General features: G+C 35.9%; 1 protein-coding gene across 1 annotated transcript in view; it reads left to right on the plus strand.

The window, feature by feature from the left end:
• Positions 1-23,919, plus strand: part of KCNH7 (potassium voltage-gated channel subfamily H member 7) — a 531,172-nt gene extending 507,253 nt beyond the window's left edge. Inside the window, exons 13-16 of the mRNA XM_069574330.1 lie at positions 7,088-7,351; positions 12,024-12,192; positions 19,415-19,607; positions 20,954-23,919. Coding sequence (XP_069430431.1) covers positions 7,088-7,351; positions 12,024-12,192; positions 19,415-19,607; positions 20,954-21,223 — 896 coding nt within the window. The 3' untranslated portion in view covers positions 21,224-23,919. The remainder of the gene's footprint in view (positions 1-7,087; positions 7,352-12,023; positions 12,193-19,414; positions 19,608-20,953) is intronic.
• The last annotated feature ends 2,060 nt before the right edge of the window (positions 23,920-25,979 follow it).

Consider the following 25,979-nt stretch of genomic DNA (forward strand, 5'->3'; position numbering starts at 1 on the left):
TATATTCCAAGTGAACTCAGCTGCCCTTTCTTCCATGTACATCAGTTTTGTGTTTTTGATTATATCCTTTCCTTAGTCAGAATTTACCTCCCTGTCCTCAAACACACATATATGCACACATACAAACAAAACTATACCACACCACTTTTTAATCAATTAAATTACTTTTTTTCAAGGTTAAACTTCAGGGATATTCAGTGTGAACTCTTTCTTGATTTTCTCAAAATTACAGGTTTTCTTTTTTTATGAATTCCTAAGATACTTCCCTCTTGTTATCTTGTTATACAGATGGTTCTTGACTTACAATGGTTTAACTTGTGATTTTTTAACTTTACAGTAGTGCAAAACAATACCCATTTAGTAGAAACTATATTTCAAATTTTGAATTTTGATCTTTTCCCGGCTAGTGATATCCCTTAATATAATTTCTTGTGATGCTGGACAGTGGCAGCTCTCAGTCAGCCACATGATCACAAGGGAAACAGCCCCTATACTTAAAACCATTTTGTTTTTTACTTTCAATGCAGTATTCAATAAATTGCATGAGATACTCAACAGTTTATTGCAGAATAGGCTTTTGTTAAATGAGTTTGCCCAATATAGCATAATGTAAATGTTCTGAGCATGTTTAGACTAGGTTAAGCTATCATGTTCAGTAGATTAAATATATTTTCAACTTATGATTTTCAACTTACAGTGGGTTTATTGTATTGTAACCCCATAGTAACTCAAGGAAGATCTTTATTTTTAAAATATGCCCTGTGCAATGGTTATTGGCATATTTGTGTTTTTTTCTCTATCAAATAGTAGACTCCTTTAGCAAAGCACAGTGAATAAATATCTGTTGAATTGGGCTAATTGTTGAATCCTCTGGCTGATTGCAGAACAATAAACCACTCACAGCTAGGTGATAATTTATTTCTGCAATGCCCTTAATTATTCTCCTGGTGACTTTTTCTAAAACCAGAACCATAAGAGCCAAGCTGTTCTATCGACTTAATCTAAATCCCTTATCCTGAAGTTAATCTCATATTTTGATCTCACTAAAAATAAAACACTGCTTAACAATACTGTCTATATAATAATGTCACCCATACAGTTGAAGATTTATTAAATCTCCTTTCAATCTTGTTTAGTTTCCTCATTCTCAAGCTAAATAATCTAACGTTTTTATCTCCAGATAAGGCCCTAAAAGCATGTCACAATTTATATTGTGCTAATGCTACTAGACATTTCTATTGATTCTGAAGACTTTTCCTTTAATCTTAGGCTTAGTCTCTAAGACCCGTTTTATATAAAATGTTGATGATAAGGCATTTGCCTGCCTGTAACTTTTTGAAGTTTCCTGGTGTAACAGTGAGTAAGTCAATATGAAAACACAATTAACTCCAGTCTAAAGTGTAGCTCAGTTGGTAAAGAATCTGCCTGCAATGCAGAAGACCCAGGTTCAGTTCCTGGGTCAGGAAGATTCCCTGGAGAAGGAAATGGCAACCCACTCCAGTATTCTTGCCTGGAGAATATGATGAACAGAGGAGCCTTGTAGGCTACAGTCCATGGGGTCACAAGAGTCATACAGGACTTAGCAACCAAACCACCATCCAGAGCCTGGGAGCCTATTCCAGTCTTCAGGACTCCACAGTGCTATAAGGAAGTTTAAAATTTGCTGAAACCAATTTAGTCCCAATCACCCCAATCTAAAGATCTGAAGGGGCCGTCAATTCTGTGCTTCTTGATATAGAATCAATATCTTGGAGGGAAAAAAAAAAAAGCATATAAGCAAGTACAAAGAATAAAGAACGTTCAGAAGATAATTGATCCCAAATGATATGAAGGTTACATAAATTAAAAGCTGCCCATGAAATGTATTGATTACTTTAGAGTTAGTTTACTGCTTAGTTGAAACCATACCCTGAGGGCATATATCCAAGAGTGGTGATGACTGTGCATTAATCAGTAGAGGCATCAAGAACCAGAGGGAAGAGCACATGGTTGGCCATTGGTGACAGACACATTGAATCTTACAATTACTGCTCACAACCTACCCAGCAAAACACCAGGACTCTTCAGGTTTCAGTTCCCACTTATACCTCCCTCCCACCGTGTCTACCATGTGGTGCTAATGAGTTTACATTCAAAAAGAAATATTAAAAATGAAAGATATATATAGAAACTTTGAAGGTTGATTTGAACTAAATAGAAGCTTAACATATTGGGCCTCTTCTCTCCTAAAATACATTTGTAAGTGAAAGTGGTTTGTCCTCATAGGCTGTGCACTTCTGAGGAAATAAACTCGGTTCTTGAATAGAAAGAATTGCCAGTTCAAGTCCAAATTTGAGGACAGTTTGTATTTTTTTTTCCCAAGGATATTTTCAAGAAGTTCTCTTTCCTTCGTAAAGTTCTGACATAGAGGTACCCAGGACCTTCCCAACTTGACTGTGGTTATTGTAGGGGGAGGTGTTACAGTTTCTGAGATGAAAGTAGAATGTTACTGTTACAGACTGTGAAGAATAAAAGTGAATCTTCAATGACTTCCTTAGTGATCACAAGCATTGAAAAGATATTTGGACAGAACAGAAATAAATGAGCTATAACCATTTAGAACATGTTGAAAATAGTCCAAGTACTCTTCAAAGTTGGATTGTACTTACTTCAGAGTGTGCCAGTATAGTCTATTGAATATGAGAATATTTCTTTTAAAATGTTATGCTGTGAAATTTTTAGGAATTCTATGTTGCTGCATGACGTGGCAAAAAAAATAAATAAAATAAAATGTTATAGTGTGTATATTTCATAATACTCATAAATTTTACAACAATAGCATGTATAATGACCCATGAGATACATACACACAAACATATTTTTACTGATAGCTCTTTTGTGATTGAATATTTGGAATATTCTGCTCAGCTTTTTCTATGAACAGAAAATGCAATATCAAAGTCGCTATTAAACGCTAATTTAAGGAGTCAGTTACCTTTTGAGAGACACTAATTCAATGAGAGCATCAATTAATAGCCCACCCCAAAAAAGAAAATTGAACTGTGTTAAATTTTCAACATCCTCTTTACATTGAATTTAGATGGTTGTTACACGTCATAACAAAGAACCCATTTTAAGAGATATATATATATATTCTAAGAGCAATTTCCACTCATGTGTTTTTTATTAAATTTTATATATATTCAACTGAAAAAAATCTAATGTTCCAGAAAATAAGAATGGAAAGAGGTCTTTAGCTCATATACCTATGTTTCAAAGAATAGCAATAAACATTATCTTTTTCTAATATTAGTTTTAGTGATTTCACATTGTCATACAAGTCGGTAAAGTCTAGCAAGTGTTTCTCCAAAATAACTTCTATGAAAGTTATTGAAGTTAAGAATAAATATATACTTTGTTAGACTTATTTTTACAAAATAGGAATGGGTCAAATTCTAATTTTGTGAAGTTAACCTTTAACAATATTGCTGTTATAATCTGGCACCTCTTAGAAACATCTTCTTCAATAATAAAGAATGATTAGTTTTTGTTATCCATTTCAGTAATATATAAATATATCTTTATATTTTTAAGATTTTTATCTGTATTTATGTAGAAAAGTGATGCTAATTTGTTTTCAACTTTCTTTGATGCTAGAGAGGAACTAAAGTACTTGAAATCAAATGACATTTATTTTAGATTCCAGTGTTCCAATGCAATAAAATTTTTAATGCACTTGACTGGAAAATGCTCAGCTTATCTCAAAATTGTTACCAGTGGGAAATCTTAAATGATGAGAGAGCACATTAAATGCCCTCTTTTACCTAAAGTTGGGCCCACCTGTTAGGTCTGACAAATAAAAATGATAAATAAGTTGAGAGAAAAACTCCATAAATGATGGAGAGAACACAGGCATTTGTTCCCAGAGTGTTTGAAATGTAAAAATTTTGAATAATCATTCTTAAGATAGATGGGTCAACCTCTCCATCAAGACATTCACTCTACGCTCTTCAACCCATCCAGACCCAGAGAGACACCCACAAGACAATTCATAAATGTTTTAGAATTGTATCCTGTGAGAAAGAGATGGGAAGAGATAGACTGTCAACATACAGAAACAAGGTTTTGGGGGGGGGGGTTGTTTAGAGTTTTCAGTCATCTAAGTCAGAAAAACTCCAAGCTTAATTAAACAGGCCAACTTTTTCCTTTGTACAATGATTGGAACAGGAATGATTATACATTCTCATTTCTAGCAAAGGGGAAAATGTAAAAAACTTCTGATTGCTATTCAGAATATTGTTTCTACATAGCATTCAAGAAAGCAACTTTAAGAAATAATAATAATAAAATAGCACTAAGAATAACATTAAGAAAAAATACCACTTAATGCTATTTAATGTCTATTAAGTAATCCAGTTTAGGGACTTCCCTGGAGATCCAGTGGTTAACACTCCATGCTTCCACTGCAGGAAGGCACAGGTTCATCCCTAGTTGGGAAACTGAGATTCCCACATGCTGCCAGGAGTGCCCTGCCCCCTGCCCAAAAAAAAAAAAAAAAAAGCCAGTTTAACTAGAAAAAGGCAGAAAGGGAATATGCCATAAAAATCTAGAGGTAACTGGAAGGTAATTATAATGCATTTCAATCTAATTTCATGTATTCCATTAGCCAACCTCCAGCCTAAGACTGAGTGGTTTCCACTGTTAATCCACAAATAGATTGTCATTTCAGCTGTTTTTTAAATGATCAAATTTGAAGCTTTGTTTTATCTAGCATGGAATAGAAAAATGCTGTTGCAGTTGGGGATTTTCAGAGAAGTTGTTCATGTGGCCTGAGTTCCAAAAAGCATCTGGCTAATCATTCAGTCCCAAAGAACACAGAAATAAATATGGAGTAATTTCTCCTATATTCTTGAAAAAAATCAAGAATATAAAACTTATTCAAATTCTTTCATGATCCTGCATTTACTGGAGATTTTTGTTACAGGATTTAGATATCATGTATATAGAACAATTTGCTCCATTTCAAGAGAATTAAATAATAATTCCCCATTCACCACATTGTAAACACATCCACAGTTGAAATCAGCAAGTTCTAATTCAATTTAACAGTATATGTTAGCTGATGAATTTTTACCTAAACATCCAAAATCAAGCCATAAGTTAGTAAACTAAGACCAAGGTCCATGTGGTAGGTGGGGCAGAACATTTTACTATGTATGAGGATTTACAGATCTACAGAGGACTCCTAAGACTGCCTAAGCTGAAAAAACCATGTGATTTAATAACTTGGGATGTGCATTCATTACAAGTGTCCACCTTAGCATTATCCTTACTTTTATGAATTAAATGATAATTTAGTTTGTATTTGATTCTGCCGGAAAAGATTGCATGAAAGTGTTTAAAAGAAGAGAATTTCAGGGAAAATGAGAAGCCTTTGCTGATTCAGTCCTCCTGGTGCCCAAACTGCACAAAGGTTTACTTAGAAGCAACAAATTGACCCAATCCACTAAGCAGGTATGAGGATAATTTAGAGAAATGAAGCATTTTCTATTTTTAACATTTACTTGCATAAAGTTGGAAACTATTATGTTTTGAAGAATGAAATGGTACATTCATAAAGTGAGAGAAATGATCAGATTTTCAGGTGGGAAGAAGTTAAAATCAAAGAAAACAGGAGGAGATGACAAGAATAAAGGAGGGCTGTGTCAGTGACACTGGAGATAGACAGCTTGTGTAAGAAGACAAGTTTACAACCAACTAGATTAGTGGTTGGGCACTGAAGAGAAATATAAGGGACCCTGAGTAATCAAGATGTCTACAGAGCTTGAGACTAGAAAAGTCTGTAGTCTTCTCAGTAATGATGAAATCACTGCGCAAGTGAGAAATCTTAAAGAAAATAAATTAAGCAATCTGCTTTCATTGCATTCAACTTTAATTGGCAGGGTGTAAGCAACTAACTCCTTAATAAACCATGTCACATGAAGCTGGTTTTTGACCTTTATCCATTTGTACCTTGGGCTGCTTTCTGGCTTCTCAAATTTTAAATTATGATTTTTTAAAAATAAAAGAAGAAGATCTCTGTTTAATTTTGTGCCATATGGGAATTTTAAAAAACAGTTGGAAGTTTCTCTGGAGTGGCCTTAAATCATTTCATTTGGCCTTCTATAAATAACAAAGTAAGTATAATCAGACAGAGAGTAGATGGAGACACTGTCTTAAACATTTCTCTAGAAAATGATATACCTTCTGGAGTATGTTGGTTAGTTATTAGTGGTAACCAGATGGAGAATTATACTGTCTTCCCAGGACACTAATGAAAACAAGTTCCGAGATTTGTCTCTTAGAGTTTTTCCTGCTGAAATATGTTCTAACACAATGTTCAGGGCTGAAATTATCCTGACATTTTAGTATAAACCAGCCAATGTGCACTACTGGCTTTAATGCAATTAGGTAAACCTACCTTAATTACTATTTTCAAGTTTTATATTATTTGCAGTTTGCTGCACAACCAAACTGCATGGTACGTCAAGGCCATTATACGGATTGAACTAAGGCTGAAATTCCACCTGCCAGCCTTTACCGTAAGCGGGCTTCTGGACTTGACCCTCACAATGAGTAGATGACCACCACAGAGGAGAGGGCATGAGGGTTAAAACAAACGAGCAATAAGCACCACAGTGGTGATATTTTAGAATTGGAACACGTTTTTCTTCACTGTTTCGTTTCCTTAAAGAGATACTACATCAGATTTTCAGAATACAAATGACTGTTGAGTGTATATAAATAAGGTTTAAATTACCCTATAGTTTTTTTTTCTGAGATATAAATGTGATACCTGTCACAGGTATTCTTTTATTTTGAAATGAATAATGTATTTCATGACAGTAATCTAATGCCCTGTGAATTAAGATTTTAAAAACATCTTCTTAAATAGCTACATTTTCAGTAGGATAAAAAAAGAAAGAACAACATTTCTGGAAGTTTAAAAAAAATTCTGTGTTAAAGTTATTCAAAAACACACTATGAAAAAGCTAGTTTGTGTAGTTAGTGTAGTATGTGTAGAGTCTCATATTTGATTATCTTCTATAAAATAACTTTTCTTTAATAGATTTTGGCAAAGAAAGCACTACAAATGACCCTGAAGACTCTGTAGATACCATAAGACATTACCAGAGTTCAAAAAAGCACTTCGAAGAGAAAAAAAGCAGGTCTTCATCTTTCATCTCCTCCATTGATGATGAACAAAAGCCTCTCTTCTCGGGACTTGCTGATTCTCCTCCAGGGATAGGGAAAGCAACTGGACTCGGTCTTGAAGAAACAGGGCCCACCTCAGGAAGGATTCACATAGATAAAAGAAGTCACTCTTGCAAAGGTAACCAAGTTTCTCAGGAATCGGTTTGCCTCATGTCAGAGCTAATCACAAAATGCTGACGTTGTACAAATGAAAAGCCATACCACGTGTTAATCGAATCTGCAATTTCATGACATATTTGCAAAGATCAAATCTTAGATCATCTACAAAGTGTCTGCAAGATTCTGGGATGGTGGTCACTATTCCCAATTATAACATAAGAGGTTCTGTGTGGTCAGTCAGGCCTAACACGAGCCACATACAACGTTCTAGGAATGTCTTCTGTAGTAATTCCGTGGGAGAGGGACCAATGAGTATTTGAGGAATTCTAACCCATTGATTCTTATATGTATCTTCTGTGTCCATAAAAATGAAAGCATTAGTCACCCAGTCATGTCCGACTCTGTGACCCCGTGAATTGTAGCCTGCCAGGCTCCCCTGTCCGTGGAATTCTCCAGGCAAGAATACTGGGGTGGGTAGCCATTCCCTTCTCCAAGGGATCTTCCTGACCCAGAGACTGAACCTGGATCTCCTGCACTGTAGCAGATTCTTTACCATCTGAGCCACTAGGGAAGCCCTCTGTATCCATTCCCACCCCCAAACCAGTTTTTATAGCATGAAAGGCCAATTCAATCAAAATATAATAAATACTAAAAAAGAGCTTCAGTTTACTGGGAATTATGAGAAAATGGGGATAAATAATAAATGGGGATAAATAAAATGTGCTTTTGATTCAACTCATTGGAACACATTTGTTTATTAGGGATACCCAAATATATGGGCTATGTTTTAGACAATATGCATGAGCTGTGTAACTGCGTTCAATAGATATATCCAGATTTGATGCTAAAGGATGGAAAACTTGGGAAAACTTGTGGACTACTACATGAAAGAACAATTAGCTTAGCATAACAGGAGCTAGATCTACAGATCTTATTATCTCACTAAGAATATGTGAGAACAGGCATGGGCAGACTGCCTGGGTTCCAGGTCCAAGTCTGTGATATGCTCTCTACATGTCTTGACAGACCCTACTAAGACTCAGTTTGAACATCTTCAAAATAGGAATAATATGTTCTAACCAACTAGTCTGTTGTGATTATCAAACAAGATAATTGCATAAATTCAGTTCAGTTCAGTCACTCAGTTGTGTCCGACTCTGCGACCCCATGAATCACAGCACGCCAGGCCTCCCTGTCCATCACCAACTCCCGGAGTTCACCCAAACTCACATCCATCGAGTTGGTGATGCCATCCAGCCATCTCATCCTCTGTTGTCCCCTTCTCCTCCTGCCCCCAATCCCTCCCAGCATCAGAGTTTTTTCCAATGAGTCAACTCTGCATGAGGTGGCCAAAGTACTGGAGTTTCGGCTTTAGCATCATTCCTTCCCCTGAAATAAAATCCCCAGCTCTGTTTAGTATTTTCTTACAGTTTTTACTTTCAAACACTTTAATCATTGAATATAGTCCTAGACAGATAAAAATGTAGAGATGAAGAAAGTATAACAAAAAAATAAAGAAACTATAACAAAAATGAGGGCAAAAGAGGATGTTCCCGAACTGACAGGATACAAATTATGGCATAGTGTAAGTAAATATTACTTACCATTGTCACCATTTTTCAAAGTGACTATATCTCATAACAAAAGTTTTATTGAACCTAGGATGTTTAGGCTTTGCATTTGTCCAGAGTTACTTTCCTTATTTTATCAAATCAGCTTTTGCCATGACCCCAAGTTGAAGTAAGCTAAGAATATATGCAAATGTTCTCTGGACAATCTAAAATCTTGATGAAGTGAATGAAAATAGTACCTCATTTATCACAATGGAAGAATGGAATATTAGATGTGATTACTAAATGTCCCATTTTAGTTATTTATGAAAACGGATTCTGGGAAGTGCTAAAAATAATAAAAGGTTGCATCATGGAAGTCAGAAGTTCTGAAGAACTTGCTGAACCATCCTACTGTCTTCAAAAGAGTATAACTGGGTGGGCCTGGTTTTTTTTTCAAAATACTTCTTGTTGCTTTCCTCTTGAGTTTTAAAGTCTCAAGTGACTAGTTATTAAAGATATATTTGGGAGATTTTATTCAACTTGATGATGACTGTCACTGACAATGAATTCTCATGCCCTTCATCTTATGTTTTTCCTTGCCACTTATTTTTAATTAGCTATTTTACATGCATGATAAAAGACAGTATTCTATAAAATCTGAAGTAATAGCTGCAATTTTTAATTTTCAAAAATGTATAATGACATTTCTGTTCAAAAAAACAGTTGCCTTTAAAACTCATAGTTAAATATTCACGTCAATTGAAGAGGCATAATGGATGCTGCATAGACTCAGTCAGTGTGACACATGGTTAACCTAGCTAATTAATATGACTAACCAGTGGAGAATTCTAAAACTTTATTTAATGCAAATTTCTTTCCCTAATAATTTTTAAGGTGAAATATTGTGCAATTTTCAAGAATTTGAATAATGTGTAGGGTGTAACTGTAACTGTTGTGATTCAAACCACTAAATCCCCAGAGATTTTAGTTTTATCATCAATAGGAAATGCCACTTACATTTCTAGCATTTGTCCTGCTGAATCCAACAGAGAAGCACCTTTAGACAGAACTGAAAAGAAAAAAATCAAACTAAATGCACTCTGATCCTACTTAGATTGAGGTCAAAAGTTGAAAAGTGTGTACCCAGAACCAAACGAAAGTTTACTTTCTGTTCATCCATTTTCAGAAACATGTCTTGCAACTATAGCAACATTTTCCAAGGCAACCAAGTGCAGATTCTGAGCTATATTTAGAAAGTATCTAAAAGGATGCTCATTTTGATTAAGACCACTAAGCAGGATCTCCCCTTTGAACTCTTTTTTTTTTCATATTGCTGTTAAAACAAGCTAATCACACATATCCAGATTTTAATAAAAGAGTAAATTATAATCAAGGAAGGCTTTACCCAATAGTTTACGAGTATTCTTTTTTGCTAAGAGATTATCAGTTTTTTTCTTGAGCACTGAAGGAAAAATAAAATCCTACATAATTTATTGCATGTAATTCACTACTGTTATTTAAAAATCAATATCTTATATATGATTTGAGAATGAGAGAGCTATTAGGCATATGTGGAAATACTGTAAGCTTTCTCAGCACAAAACTTCTGAGTATAATATGTAACTTCCATCCTGTCAGTTTTATTGTTTTTGTTTCATTGTCTAGCAAAAGGCTAGACAGGGGAAAACATTGGCATCATCCAGCCATTTATATGAGTGTTCTATTTGTTTGGCATTACTTCTCCAAAATTGAAAACCTAGTGTACTAAAACATTATATTATTGTTTTGCATTTTAAAGTCACATGTGTGTGAATAAGAAATCATACTTTTCAGTGAAAATCTGCTGATGTATTACTTAAAAGTTCAGCCATAACATTTTTGATGTTCAATTTCATAGGAAATTACATATTGTCACTTTAGAAAACAAAACACCAGTTGTATCCGAATCTGGGATCCCATGGACTGTAGCCCACCAGGCTCCTCTCTCCATGGAATTCTCCAGGCAAGAGTACTGGAGTGGGTTGCCATTTCCTCCTCCAGGGGATCTTCCTGACCCAGGGATCGAACCTAGGTCTCCTGCATTGCAGGCAGATTCTTTACCAACTGAGCTACTAAGGAAGACCCTTCCGTAGATAAGGAAGACTTTAATTTCCTCTAAGGTCTGTTAACCATTTCAATAGCATAGGGAACCCTGACCTTATGTTTCCCTAATACCATCTTTGGATGTGCTAATCCCTTTGTTAGAGCTTCACCCAAGTGAAGCAGAAATTGTTGGCACCTCATTAGAGATTTTTATGCATTCAAAGATAAAAGTATAGTAATAGAAAAACCATGAAGAAAAGGTACAGAAATTGTGTCTGCTACCTGTGGATAGGGGGTACTTTTGAAGAAACTGTAGGAAAGGAAGGGATTTCAAGAAACCCTACAAATCCTGTTCCTTGTTTCTAGAATCATAGCTAATTCTCCCCAAATGGGTTACTTTCTATCCAATTTTTTAAATAACCAAAGATATAAATTCCATAACTTTACATAACTTTTGTCAGTGTTTAATCATAAGTACTTGTCCAAAAGGAAAAACAAAAGTCTTTCTATCACAGCAAAATCACTTTTTGTTATTTCCATGTGAAAATGAAGTCAGCCTTTTTCTGCTACCAGTCCTCTGAGTGAGGAAAACATACTCCTTCTTTCTCTCTGAAATAAACTCCCAACTCCACTAGCGCTGGATTGGTGTGCCATATGCGAGTCATGTGCAAAGAGTCTTAAAATCTTCAATGGGAGGTGAACCAGTACATATATATGGTGCTGTTTCTCCCCAGATGTAAAAGCTCAAAGTCTTTGTTCTCTTACTAGAGTTTAGGGTTGGCCATCCATGTTTCCCCTTAGCACAAAATACAAAGGGAAATTGTACTGAAGAGTCATAACCAGCTGTGTGGAAACAGGTTGGGGAGGTGGCAGTCAGGATCAGGGTGGATGGGAGTCAGCTACCTATTGGCTGCAGTTGCTTGACCAGTCCCTGAGCCGCTATGGTTCTATCTTCCAGTTAAATGTCAGGATCTCTTCCTGCTTGTATCGTGGATATCTCTGTAGCTATAAATGGGCACCCAAAGAAGCTGACATCCATTTTGCTGTTTCCCACAGATGTCACTGACACAAGAAGCTGGGAAAGAGAAAATGCTGGGACTCAGGCTGATGAGCCTAGTCCCTCAGCACTTCAGCGAGCCGCCTGGGGAGTCTCTGAAACTGAAAGCGACCTCACCTATGGAGAAGTGGAGCAAAGATTAGATTTGCTTCAGGAACAGCTTAACAGGTATAAGCAATCGCCAGGCAAAGGAATAACGTAATCCAAGCCCGTAGTGGGGTCTGGCTTTATGCTTTGTAAATAGCAAATTCATCCTGCCATAGATCTCATATACACTTTTCTTATACACTTTCTCATTTAAAATAAGACTAGAAGTTGACAGAATTATTAATGTCTTGCAAGGAGCATTTATTTAGAACACTTCACACTTTTGGCAGCATGAATCCTACTTTTTCTTTACTTGTCATAAAATCAGTATCTCATCAGCATTGCTTGCCTAAGAAACTTCCTTTTTTTAATCCTCCCAAATAATTCATATTTAGTTTGTTGACTAACACCCTTCCTCTTTCAATCCTCCTTTTTACACTTTGTGGTGGTTCCTGGTAACTTAGTTATGGGTTATGGCATTTGTTTTAATATTGACAAAATTATTTAAACATTTATTTTTTCAGCCAACTTGGCAAAAATGTGATTGAGTTGAAGTCCAGATCCCGTCCATTTTCCCTCCATCTTTGATCCATGACCTTTTAAGATAAGGAATAAATTTTGGTTTTAGAAAGGATAGAACCCCTTAACCCAAATCTACGTGAGTTCCTTAAAATTAAGCTGATAAATCAGATTTAAGAAAAATAGATGTATGATACTGTCTTAGTTGTGTTACATGTGGAAAGTGACCTTGATTCAAGGTATTCTCCAGGACACCACTGGGCAGGGTATTCCAATAGTCACACACGAAAAACTGCATGGATTAAACTGAGATGCTTAAATCACAGGATTTACTAAATCAACTTAAAACACACAGTGAGTGATGAGGAGAGCCAGATGGGGTAATTAACACATTTCCAATACGTACAATCCTGGTAAAAGAATCACACAACCTGAATCCTGATTTACATGACATTTATATATATATATATATATATATATATATATCTCATCAGCCTTCCCTGCTGATGGTGTGGTTCTGAGGATGAAAATCGAGATTTCCACAAAAAAAGGTCCACAGATTAAAAACTGCCCAACACCAATGACACACACTTACTCCATCACTGAGATGTAAGGTCAAGTACACTTGGCCACAGTATAAGCCATACTCTGGTTTGTTACATCACATTTCTATTCTATCTTTGGAACGTCTTGCAGGTCACTAGCATGCTGTTTTTATTTAATGCATCTTATGAAGTCTGTCCATGTCTAACAAACTACTTGCTTACTCATTATCTATACTTACCACATTCTATGTGTTTTGCTTATACACATAAACTAGCTACTATGCCTACTTTTTCTTGTGTGTTGTTGATGTTGCTTGTTGTTTTATTGTTTTTTTAAAAAAAATCTTTATGCCAGAATTGAGCAGTGTCAAATAATACAATAAACATAAAAATGTGTGTCTACACAAATATACATTACCATGAAAGATGAATTAGCAATTAAAATAGACAAAAGGAATTAGAAAACCAACTAATTTGTAAATTTAAATAAATTTATATGCCTTAATTTCAAAGAGAAGTATGACAATACTGCATGAACTAATGATATTTTTTGTATTTTTTCATGCAATTTAATCAAACTTTGAAAGTTAAAAAACTGAGACCTATATCCCATTCTCAAGTGTCAAATATCAGTCTTGTAAAATTGAAATGCATCTGAGAAAATTAAAACAGATGATCACTTACTTAGAGTCAGTAATTCCTATTTAAGGTATAAGAACTTGACATGATCATACTTATTATTGCTCAGAGAAACATATTTAGTTAATTACTACATTTCCTGACTCTCTTCTATTTATACCAAGCTACACTGATCTTTTAGCCATAATATATATCAAAATACATACTGTACACACAGAACTGATAAATGAAAGTGTGATTTCTGAACTTGACCTTCCTCTATTCCTGTGTATTTCTTTGTGTGTTTGGGTGTGTGTGTGTGTGTGTGTGTGGCTCAGTGGCTCAATCGTGTCCAGCTCTTTGCAACCCCATGGACTGTAGCCCACCAGGCTCCTCTTTTCATGGAATTTTCCAGGCAAGAATACTGGAACTGATTGCCATTTTCTATTTCATGGGATCTTCCCAACCCAGAGATAGAACCCACGTCTCTTTCATCTTCTGCATTGCAGGCAGATTCTTTACCACTGCGCCACCATGCAATATGCATTCAATTCCTGGAGTAAATGAAAAAAAAAAATGACTGAATGAATGGGTGAATGACAGGGACAGTGATTTCTTCAGCACAGTACTTGCACAGCACTTAACAATTGTTCAGCTTAAAGTTATAACTCTGTTACTTAACTACTAACAGGATTACTAGGTCAAGTCATTTAAATTTCTTTAGCCTCAGTTTCCTTTTTCGACCTTTTCTGACCTGCAGTATTATTGTGAAGACTAATTAATACATGTGGAGAGTATATATGCTACAAAATAGAAAGAGTTTTTGGTTAGGGCAAACATAATTAACAATGAACTTAACTTCATTTCTGTTACTGATACTTGTTTGAGTACATTCTTCTACTCTTCATATATTTCTATGTTACCTAATTTGGATTTTTCTTGAAGGTGAAATTTGAGATTTTAATTTTCCCTTGTTGCCTTGTCATGAATGCCAATCGTTGCTGCTGGTGTAAATCAAAGATCACTGAAAAAAGCTTGCCTTTAATGTGTCCTGGAACTGAAAGTATAAATTTTAAGAGCATGTACACCTAGTTCCCATTTGGTTTGCAATCACCATTAATAGTATTACTATTAATACTAATACTAATGAGCTTCCCTGGTAGTTCAGTTGGTAAAGAACTGCCTGCAGGACCCAGGTTCAATCCCTGGGTCAGGGGGATCCCCTGGAGAAGGAAATGGCAAACCATTCCAGTATCCTTGCCTGGAAAATCCCATGGACAAAGGAGCCTGGTGTGCTGCAGTCCACGGGGTCACAAAAAGTTGGGCATGACTGAACAACTAACACACTGTGAATACTAATAGCTGTTACCATTTTATTATGTTAGTTTTAAAGTTACTTTTATACAGTACTTTTTTTCACAGCCAAACATTTGACATGTCCTAGCACCTGTATGTTTTTGAACATATTTACTTTCTTTTACTAAATTCTAGCTAGGTCTCAAAAACATTTTATTGTCTAATTCAACCTCTTTGGATTTAAAATCCAATATATTGCATTTTTACTGCACAGACATCTCCAAGAACCTGTTTCCTCCACTTTAGAAGGCAGAAGTTTGAAGAAGGCAGCTCAGTTTAAACTTCAGCTTTGCAGGATGAGAATCCTGGTATACTTTCTTAAGTTGGATCTACTCTGTTTAGCTTCAGCATTCTGTTCAAATGTAGCAGAACTGTAAATTTCTACCCCATTTCTTTCATCCAAATGCACATATTAAGTACACAGTGCAATAAAAACAAATATAAATAGTCTATCTTGAGTCATCCTGGCTGTTGCTGCTTTTTGCTTTAATGGCCAATTAAACTCTATATGGTGTTAAAGGTTTATATAAGAAATGTTCTTACATTCTTATATATTATGCCTACGGATATACATATTTAGGGAAAATCACTAACGCTTGATCCCAAAGCCATGCTTCTCAAACTTTAATGTGCTCTCGAATCACCTGGGGATCTTGTTAAAATGTAGATTCTAAGTCTAGGTCCAGAATCCACATTCTAACAAGCTCCCAAGTCTGACCACACTTTGTATAGGGAAGTCCGAGAGGATATAAAAGCTTTCAGTGCTGACTCCATCCCTTGCAGAACACTGTGCCTGGTACACTGTGAGCCTTTGATAATATGTGAATGAAAACACTCATTTTACACAGCTGTTTAGCTATGCTGATGGAGAGGAAGAAAAATAAATTTCCCTCTATCTTTCTGAGTTTCTGGCTGAGACCCCCTATAATTAAAGATTAACAAGAAAAAAAAAGAACATAAATGTATTAACATGTATACCTCATATACACATGGGAGATCCTCAGAGGAAAATGAGTTACTTCCTGAGGTGCCTTAGAATTCAGGATTAAATATCATCTTAATAGGGAAAGGAGCTGGGGGATTTAGGTCCCTTAGAGGAGAGTAAATGATTTTTAAGATAGATGAATGATCCCTTGAAAGAACAGGCGGGGGGTATGATAGTTTGTGACAAAGTTTGTCTTGGTGTGATGCCTATTCTGTAACAAAATTCAATCTTCCCTGGTTGTTGAATCTCCCAGGGAAGGGATTTATGACAATTGAGTTCCTTCTGGAATATCTGCCTTTAGGCAGATAAGAGAAGCTCAGAGAAAGCCTCTCCCCACACTTGCTGTTCTCCAAGTGCCTACAGCTCAGAAGAATCAATATGCCAAAGTGGCTTATTTTGGGGTGGCGTCTGCTGCTACCCTTCACTAGCAAAAGAAAAAGTTATAAAATTCAGCTTTTCTGTTTTAAAGACCAAGCTAGAATTTTTCAAAATTCTCTCTAATTCTTCCAGAGTAGAATAGAATTATTTAGTGTCATTCAAAGAGTCCATTCCAATTAAACTGATAGATCCTAATCATTGAACATGAAAATACAACCTATCCATAATAGAGAAATTCTTTACTAAAATTCTTCTTCTTGAATGTTTTAGTCTTTGGGGGCTGCTGTAACAAAAATACAGTAGACTGGGTGGTTTATAAACAACAGATGTTTCTCAGTTCTGGAGACTGGCGAGTCCAAGATGGAAGTGCTGGGAGATTCTGTATCTAATGAGAGCATGTTTCCTGGTTCATAGATGGCTGTCTTCTCTCTGTGTCACATGAGAGGAGGAAGGGAGCTCTTTGGGGCTCTGGCGTATGAGGCACTAATACCATTCATGCAGGATCTACTTTTATGACTTAATTACATCCCAAAGGCCATACCTCTTACTACCATCACATTGTGGTTAGGATTTCACCATTAGCATTTCAACATAAACATTCAATCCATTGCAAAAGATCAGACTGTCATTAATACAACTAAACTAAGTATTCATAATCACTGCGGGAAGACCTTGACCTAGAAAGAGTCTTAAGTATTATCTCAGAAAGGAAAGTAAAAAGTGGGGTATTTTTATGACTTTGGAGTTTGGGCCTTTCAGGTCAAAAAACTGAGGGATTTGGGCTAAGTTCATAACATGATAGTCCAGGATTGATGGATACAGTGACATGAGGATCTTAAAGCAAGTATCGATAAATAAAATTTGATTAAGCAAGTTATTTGCTCTCAAGATCAGTTTGCTGTCTCCAGTGACTTAATCTGTAGAATGTTCCTGAGGGAGTAAAGTTATTTATTCCCTTAGGCTTACTTTTCTCAGGCAAAGTTTTCCTGAAACAAGCAACTAAGTCATGTTCATAAAGGTGGTCTACAGTCTCAGCTAAGTCATGTTGGCACAAACAGCCTCGTTCTCACCCTGCAACAGCTGCCCCACCTGCACGTGATGGCCTTCTGTTCAGGAGTCCCACTAACGGGCCGCATGCTGCTGTTACTGAAGGCACACTTCCAATCGGTTTTCCCTTCTCAGACAGAATCTGTGATATAGAGATCCTGTTTCTTGAAGATGACTACTGTTTGACAAAGGTTTTGTAAGGCATCACAATCATTATCATATTGTGTGATTCTCTGTTGGGTCTTTACTCTCATTTGTTGATGAAGTTTTTATTCTTCCACTGTCCACCCCCAAATCCTTCTACATGTAGTGTGTAAGCTACTCCCTAAATATTAAATGCTGCTCATGATAGGATAAATTCATGCAGAAATATTTACAATGAATATGGAATTTTCTTTGGGGACTCAGAGGAGAGAGAAATTAATTCTGAATAAGGTAAGATTTGGGTGTGCAGATAAATTTGTGCCGTACTTTGAAGCATGAAAGAAAGTATTGATGCTTGATAAAATAATGAGTCTCCCCTGTTTAATTAGCACCATAAAAATATTAGATCAAAACAATGGGTAGCAAGTAGATAATAAACTAGTTGATAATTCAAATTTTTGGTGTATGGTTTTGACACCCATAAGGTACAGTCACGTATAATTTATAGCTATTTGTTTAGAAAACACTAAGCTACATGGCTATGCATACCAAATATACCAAATATAGAAAACCTGTACAAACAATGTACAGGTTACCATGATTTTCAGAAGGAAAATTTCTAGTGTCAATATTAAACACTAGAAGAAGAATGATCTTTTCTCATGCTGTCCAGGTTTATTCTGTTCTCTCTCAAATCAAAGGCTAAGTTCTCTCCATTTTAAACTTCACAAATATAGCATGTATATAACTGGGCAAAATTAGTCTATGCTTTCAACATTTTTGGTAAAATTTACCTTTTTCTTGCATTTTCCATTGAAACAGAATGTAAGCACAAACAAGTAAAGAGTTAAAAGTTATCTCAAGAGGCATATGGTCTAAATTTTCTGTTTTATACCCACAAAATTCTTTTTTAATACTGTTAACACATGCAAAGGAGAGGAATCAGATCCATTGTATTCTGTTGTTTTTTCTCTTGAATTTTAATTTAAAATGAGAATGAAATTAACAGGCCATTTGGCTACTTGTGAACTTTGGGGAAAAAATGATCAGGCTGGTATTTTGCGAGCCAGATGGGCTATAAAAGCAAGTGAACTTTTATATTTGGTCTGTTTCTAAATACCAAAGGCCCTGAACTATAGATGGGAAAGGAATTTAGCATTTGACAGTACTTAACAGTAAGGAAAGAATGTAATGAATAATATACAACACGATGTGAATAGGAGAGAGGTAACAGAAATATTGATAATATAAATTTGAAACACATAATAAATTATCCGATTGTTGCAATTATGAAAGAAATGTGCTATAACATCTCTTTTTTAAAGAGTAAATAAAATGTTCATGAGAAACTGACCAAAACCTGACTTAAAAGCAAAGAGAATGACTGATTAAAAATAGATTCTCAATGTGTTTTCCATTTTGAAATCAATAAAGCTTAACTGTAATATAATACAATGCACATTGTGAAAATGTAGTCTTTTCATTCTGGTGTTTTTCTGTTAAGATCTTATTAAAGGAACAGGAGCAAGGATCATTATCAGAGCCATTACTGTGAAATAGCAAGCAAGCGTCTCCGTGCTCCCTCTCCTGTCCTTCTTGTTTAAAGCAAGGCCACAATTCTGTTTGGTGGTGGTGCTGCAGTTTTTTCCAAATGTTTTGCAATCCTGAACTATTTTAGGACTGTCTTCCCCCGTTTCTGTCTGTCCTGCAGACTTGAATCCCAAATGACTGCAGACATCCAGACCATCCTACAGCTGCTGCAGAAACAAACCACTGTGGTCCCACCAGCCTATAGTATGGTCACTGCAGGAGGAGAGTATCAGAGACCCACCATCCGCCTGATGACAACCAGTCATCCGGTTGCGTCCATCAAGACAGATCGAAGTTTCAGTCCTTCCTCACAGGTGAGGATAGACAAGAGCATCTCCCGAGGGGTGTTTTCAGGTACCATCTGAATCAGAATCGAATAACCTGGGCTGCTGTAGAAAATGCATGCTCTCGTTTCCATCTCTGTCTCTACTCAATTAGAACGTCTGGGAATGAGCCCTGTAATTTCTGTTTTAAACAAGCTTCCCTCAATCCCACCCCTTCTCCCCAATTCTTTTGCTCATTTAAAGCTTGAGAACAATGGACCTAGAAGAGTGATCTTAAAACACTAGGTTTTTTTTTATTATTATTATTTAAGAAAAAGCCTTTTCAAGAGTTAATAATCTACTTGAGTTTATAAATGGTAGATCATTGAAAACTAAATACTACCCCTGGGTCCAAAAAATGTTTAGATAAAGGTTTGTAATTTGCTCTAGAGACACTCTTGAACAGGATCTGGGGAAGGAAGGGGCAAGAAATAGCAGCCGACCAGACAAGACCTGAGACCAGGAGTAATCAGATAATAATCACATCTGTGCCCACCCATCACTAAGGACCTCTAAAAGTTTCTCACCTTGATGATGGTAGGAGAAATGTTAGTGTTCTTTATTTTTCCTCTGAAGTCCTGTGAGGAAGCCCTCTGATTTTGTTAATGTGAAAAGTATAATTCCTTTGGAATTCCATTTTGGGAATCTTTCTTAATCACTTAAATACTGTGGCCAAACTGGACTTAAGAACAGCAATTTAACTAAAAATTTACAGAACAATCTTGTAAAAACTTTTTTAGAAGTGTGGGGATTGAGTGGAAAATGCTCTGGGGAATGAAACTATTTTAATAGCACAGAGTAATGTGCCTGAAGGAAAATAATGCAATCTCTCTAAAGTATGAAGGTAGACATTGATTTATCTCTAACTGGTTTTGAATGACTGGGAAACGTGAAATCATGCACCTTGTTTTTTGTTTTCAGTGGACTTATATGACTTTTTCTGCCAAGGAATGGTTGATTTTCCTTCCTTTTTCTTTCTCTGTGTTCCCCAATTGTACTCACCAAATGACCCACATTTCTGATCCCAGTTACGTCGGGAATTTTGAGTTAAAACTTATCTGGAAAACTCAGTGTGAAATAATTGTGTTTAAAATAATAATAACAATCTGATATGGCTTCAGAGTAAAATTAAAGATCTTGGAATGGCTGGGTAAGATTATCTAAACCAACGTCTGACCTCCAATGTCTTGACCCACCTTTGAGAGGGAAAGACTAGTTAAGACCACTAATCAAATACAGATTTATGGGAGAATTAAGCATGTTGAGATTTCATGGTGTCATTTAGAAATATGTCCATGAATTATAAAAATGTGTTTTCGTCTCTTTTCTTTCACCAGTGTCCTGAATTTCTAGACCTTGAAAAATCTAAACTTAAATCCAAAGAATCCCTCTCAAGTGGAGTGCATCTGAACACCGCTTCGGAAGACAACTTGACTTCACTTTTAAAACAAGACAGTGATCTCTCTTTAGAGCTTCACCCCCCAAGGCAAAGGAAAACTTGCCTTCATCCAATTAGGCATCCCTCTTTGACAGATTCATCCCTAAGCACTGTAGGAGTCTTGGGTCTTCATAGGCATGTTTCTGATCCTGGTCTTCCGGGGAAATAATCATTTTGTACTGTTTATTCCACATACAATGTAAGTGCTTTTAATGGCTGTTTTCCTTTTTGTATTTAAATCCTCTCTACTTGACTCAGGGGCTCACAAGTTACCATTATATGCAAAAGTACTGTATATTTTCCTAAATTGACGCTTGTAAGGTAAAATTGAGCAGTTAGGATGTAAATACATATATGAACTCTTCTGTTCCAAATGTTAAAACTGCCAGCATCTCAAGGCACCTTACTTTTTATTTTTATTTTTTGAATCATGTGCATGTTAGGAAACTCCAATTTCTCTTGCATGGAGACTCCTATTTATTGCTTTTACTAAACCAGTACTTTGCTACGAAAATGCCTTCCAAGCAGGAAAGCAGAGGATAAAATTGTTCATGGATGCAACTCAGATGATCCTCAGCTCATGGAAGTTCAAGGGGGCGAAAGGAAACCTGGTCACTTTTGAGAACAGATATCCTTCTGGATTGAGATGTTTATAGATAATTACATTCATTCTAGCACACTGAAAAAAAAATACAGTTTTAGAGTTATAAATTTCTGACAGTATAGGAAACCATTTCCAAATACATGAATATAGGCCAGCTTTAATGAGGACAAAAAGGCCTTTCTATTTAAAATTCTTTCTCCAACTGTATTCACAACTGTATTCACAAATTCTCTAAAATATTTTCCATTGGCACATTTCCTTAAGTGCTTAGAAACAAGTTTCTCTAATTTTTATTTTCTTTTTTGTTGGTGGGTTGTGTTGGAAGGGAGTCATCTTAAGAACTGCTGAAGTGCTACAGACACAACTAATATCCACAGCTTTCTTCTGACTCACATTGTAGGGCAATACTGAATTTGATCAGTAAGACTTTTGATCAAATTAGCACACATTGTTTTCTTTCCAAAAACTGTGCAATTTTAGTGGATTTATGTGGTGAAAGTTGCTTCCATTAAGGGTATGTTGTTCTGTGACTTTCTAATTCCAGCTATAGAAAAACAGTATGCATTCACCTATCTATAAAGAGAATGGACAAACCAGCAGAAAAAGAAGTTCAATTTTATTTGGTATTCAAACACATTTACTAATCAAAGAGTAACTGAAAATCTATTACATGTGAATCGGGCTGAATATATATTGATTCAAAATATCAGAATATATGATGGAATATATTTTAATATATTCAACTGTTAGAATATTTTAGGAGAGTGGTGACATACGCCTCTCGTAAAATCAGCATACAGATAAGTTGCAAGTTAATTTAAGATTCTGATTAGCCAAATTCCAGTTAAGACGTTTTATCTTTCAATTGATTTGAATACAACTTTAAATTTATTATGGACTGGTTCACTGTACACTTTCCTTCTGAACAAAATTTCAAAACTTTTGAAAGTTTCTTCGTCTTTTACTAAGTTTTACACTTACATATGTTTTTAAAGAAACACTGTACCTGTGTATATTATTAAATGGATTTATTTCTGTCCCTCTATGATAGAAATATAATCTATTGATTTACTTTTACCTTTGGCTAGTATATTAGTTTAAAATACAAGCAACTTATTTAAATTTACAAAAACTTTGCACTATTTAAAATATAATTAAAGTGACCTTAAATTGCTCCCTATATATTGTTTAATGGTCACATAAATTGATAATCTGTGTGGAAGGCAATCTGTAGGCATAGGCATATTTTATCCCTGCTTAGGTTTTGAAAATAAAAATATAAGCAATCAAATACACATAACAGAGTGTGTACACAGACCAGTCAATTCAATAAAAGTATAATAATTTTAGCCAGATTTCCAAATTGCTGGGTGTTATGCAGATAGAAATTTAGGGGCTAACTGATGATTTCCTTTCCTCACTCAACAAACTTTTATGGGTGTCTAGCAGAGGAGAAAGAGAAATGGCCAACTGATTCAGTGGACAACTTAGGGATTTTGTTTCTGTATGTAGGCAGATTTTTGCAGCTGCAACAAATTTCAGAAGGATTGTCAGTCCAAGCTCCAGGGAAGTTCAGATTGAATTCACTAGAGAATGTTCATTTGTAGAGAATATCTGGCAGGTGAGGAATTCAGATCTGATTGTTTGATTAATTAATGCTTCAGCTTCAACATTTGGTATGACATACATAAAATTCAGCCTCCCACATAAAGCTTCTATACTTCTTTATAAAAACTAAGCATAAAGGAATATGAAGATGGGAAATGGTGTGTAAGCATCCAGCTTGTTTAAATTCTAGTATAACATGAACATTTTTTCTTTGTAATTCCTCAACATAAAAGAATTTCTTGATATTAAAATCCAAGTCTCAGAGGGTGGGACAGGATTAGGAAGGTCCATTCCTACAGGATATTAGCTTTTAAGCCCAAGCAATATAAAGATATGGTGAGTCAAGTATAGACATCAAAAGACTTAACATTGAATTAAACCAAAGCAGTTGTCTTAATTTACAAAATCCATCCTCTTGTCCTAGCCAAATATCTAATCCCTAAAGTCACTGTCACTTTCCCCATTCACAGTCTGATCCCTCCATCGTGGGATCCTGCTGAGAGCCAGGTTAACTACTGTCGCCAATAATGGCAGTATAGCAACTGCTCTCCTTCTAGGTGATTAGAAGCATTAACATAACACCTTTTGGCTTTCACCTAAAAATAATATTACCTGGTCTCCAAGTCTAAATAAAATGGCGTCTTAATCTAAAATTTTATCTGGGTTAGATGTTATTAATTGCTGAGCATCAATTTGAAAGACTTACCAGTCTACCCTGTAGGGGAGTCCCATACTCTTAATTAGTTGAGAAGAAAACCAGGAATGAAAACTGCAGAAAGCATATTCTTACAGGGTTTTAAAATAACCACTCATTCAACATATATGGAAGGAAGGGTTACATCTGGGACAGCTTAGCTTCTTAAGTCCATTATAATAGGTTGGTCATTAGAGCTAACTCTGATGACCTTACTGACTCTTCCAGTAAGAAGATAAGGAAGCTAAGTTAAGGCAGAAAAGCATTTGGTGTCAGGTTTAATGTGTGTAGGGCTTCCCTAATGGCTCAGATGGCAAAGCGTCTGCCTGCAATGTGGGAGATCCAGGTTCAGTCCCTGGGTCGGGAAGATCCCCTGGCGAAGGAAATGGCAAACCACTCTAGTACTCTTGCCTGGAAAATTTCCATGGACTGAGGAGGCTGGTAGGCTACAGCCCACAGGGTCACAAAGAGCCGGACACAACTGAGCGACTTCACTTTCTTTTCTCTCTTTCTTAATGTATATATGACTGCTGCTCTCGGTCCTTCTGGAGGTTGATCATTAACAATGGTTCTTAAATGCCTAAAAGAACAAGGTCCTTATCCAAATGTTATTGTAAAATCCTATCATATGTTATCTAAGGATAAAATTTATCACTTGAAATGCCTATCTAAAATAGGAATTATTAACAATAGTATATTCTTCTGAATGCTTTTTATGGTCAAAAAAGAAATCTGGTAGAACTAATTACTAAAAGTGAATTGGAGTTTTTCAAATGCTTATCCATGGTTAAAAACCCAAAGTAGAGCAGTTGTTTAAGTAGATTTCTAATTGTAAATCAAAATTCTTATAAATTACAAAAATTTTAAATGTTACTAAATTTCAGATTGGTTTTGCTGTACAACCAATGTGTGTATCAAGTGAGTTCAAAGAGGCACCTAGAAGACAAGATGAGGATGTCATCGGGGGCGGCCCTTGAATTAGCAGCACTAGCTCCAACCACCTGGGAACCTGTTAGGAATGCCTATTCTTGGACCCCACCCATTCTGTTAAATCAGAAACTTTGGTGGGCAGTGAGGCCAGTAGTCCTGTTATAACAAGCCCTCCTCCATATGATCTTCATGCACATGAAAACTTTGAGAATCACTCATGTAGTGCTCTGCAGTTAGACCAACTTGGGTCTCAGCACGAGTTCTTTCATTAATAGCTATGTGACCCTAAGCAAATTAATGAACCCTTCTGAGTCTTTTTCCAGAGATAATGGTACCCGCCCTGAAAACACCTGAGGGAGGAAATAAGATAACATGTAGGCGAGTGCCTGGCACATAGTAGGTGCTCAAAATGCTAGATTCTTTGGCTCTCATCCAGGAACATAACAGTAAAAGCAATCAGGAAAATCAACAATTTTCCACAATTTAGCTTTTGCACAATGTGCAACGTCTCCAACTAAATGGCTGGAACCGACTAAAGCTTTTGTTTCAGAAAAATGCCAAGTGTAGCTATTGTTTTCTTTCCTCTAATTGTAGTTTGCACTGTTAGGTTTATAGCTTTAAAGTGATACTATTTACAGTAATAATTGTGAGAGTATGAATCTCATGGTTACAAACATATCTACTTTGAATGGATGTTAAATGCCAAGTGTGCAAAAATGGTCTGTTGAATTCAGTACAACTAGTATGTATTTCATGAAGACTGGCTCCCTAATGAAGCCTCTTTTGATCCATCATATAATTCCCTAATGGTTATTTAAAAATAGTTTTCAAAATACAATTTTGAAAGAATGTGTTTTTCCAGAAAATAGAAGTTCACGGTCTTAACGGTTCTTTTCATACACCTCATACACCGAGGCCCACTCCCTCATGGCACAGATACACTGTACAGAACGAGCCTGCTAAACTCTAGTGTGGAATAGGAGTGATGGCTAGAGGCTCAGTGTGGTAAACCTGAACTCAAATCCTACCTCCTCTACTCACTGTCAAGGCAAACTCCCAGTGAGCTCCAGTATCCAAAACTATAAAAAT

The sequence above is a fragment of the Ovis canadensis genome, chromosome 2, assembly GCF_042477335.2.
Source record: "Ovis canadensis isolate MfBH-ARS-UI-01 breed Bighorn chromosome 2, ARS-UI_OviCan_v2, whole genome shotgun sequence".
Taxonomy (NCBI): Eukaryota; Metazoa; Chordata; class Mammalia; order Artiodactyla; family Bovidae; genus Ovis; species Ovis canadensis.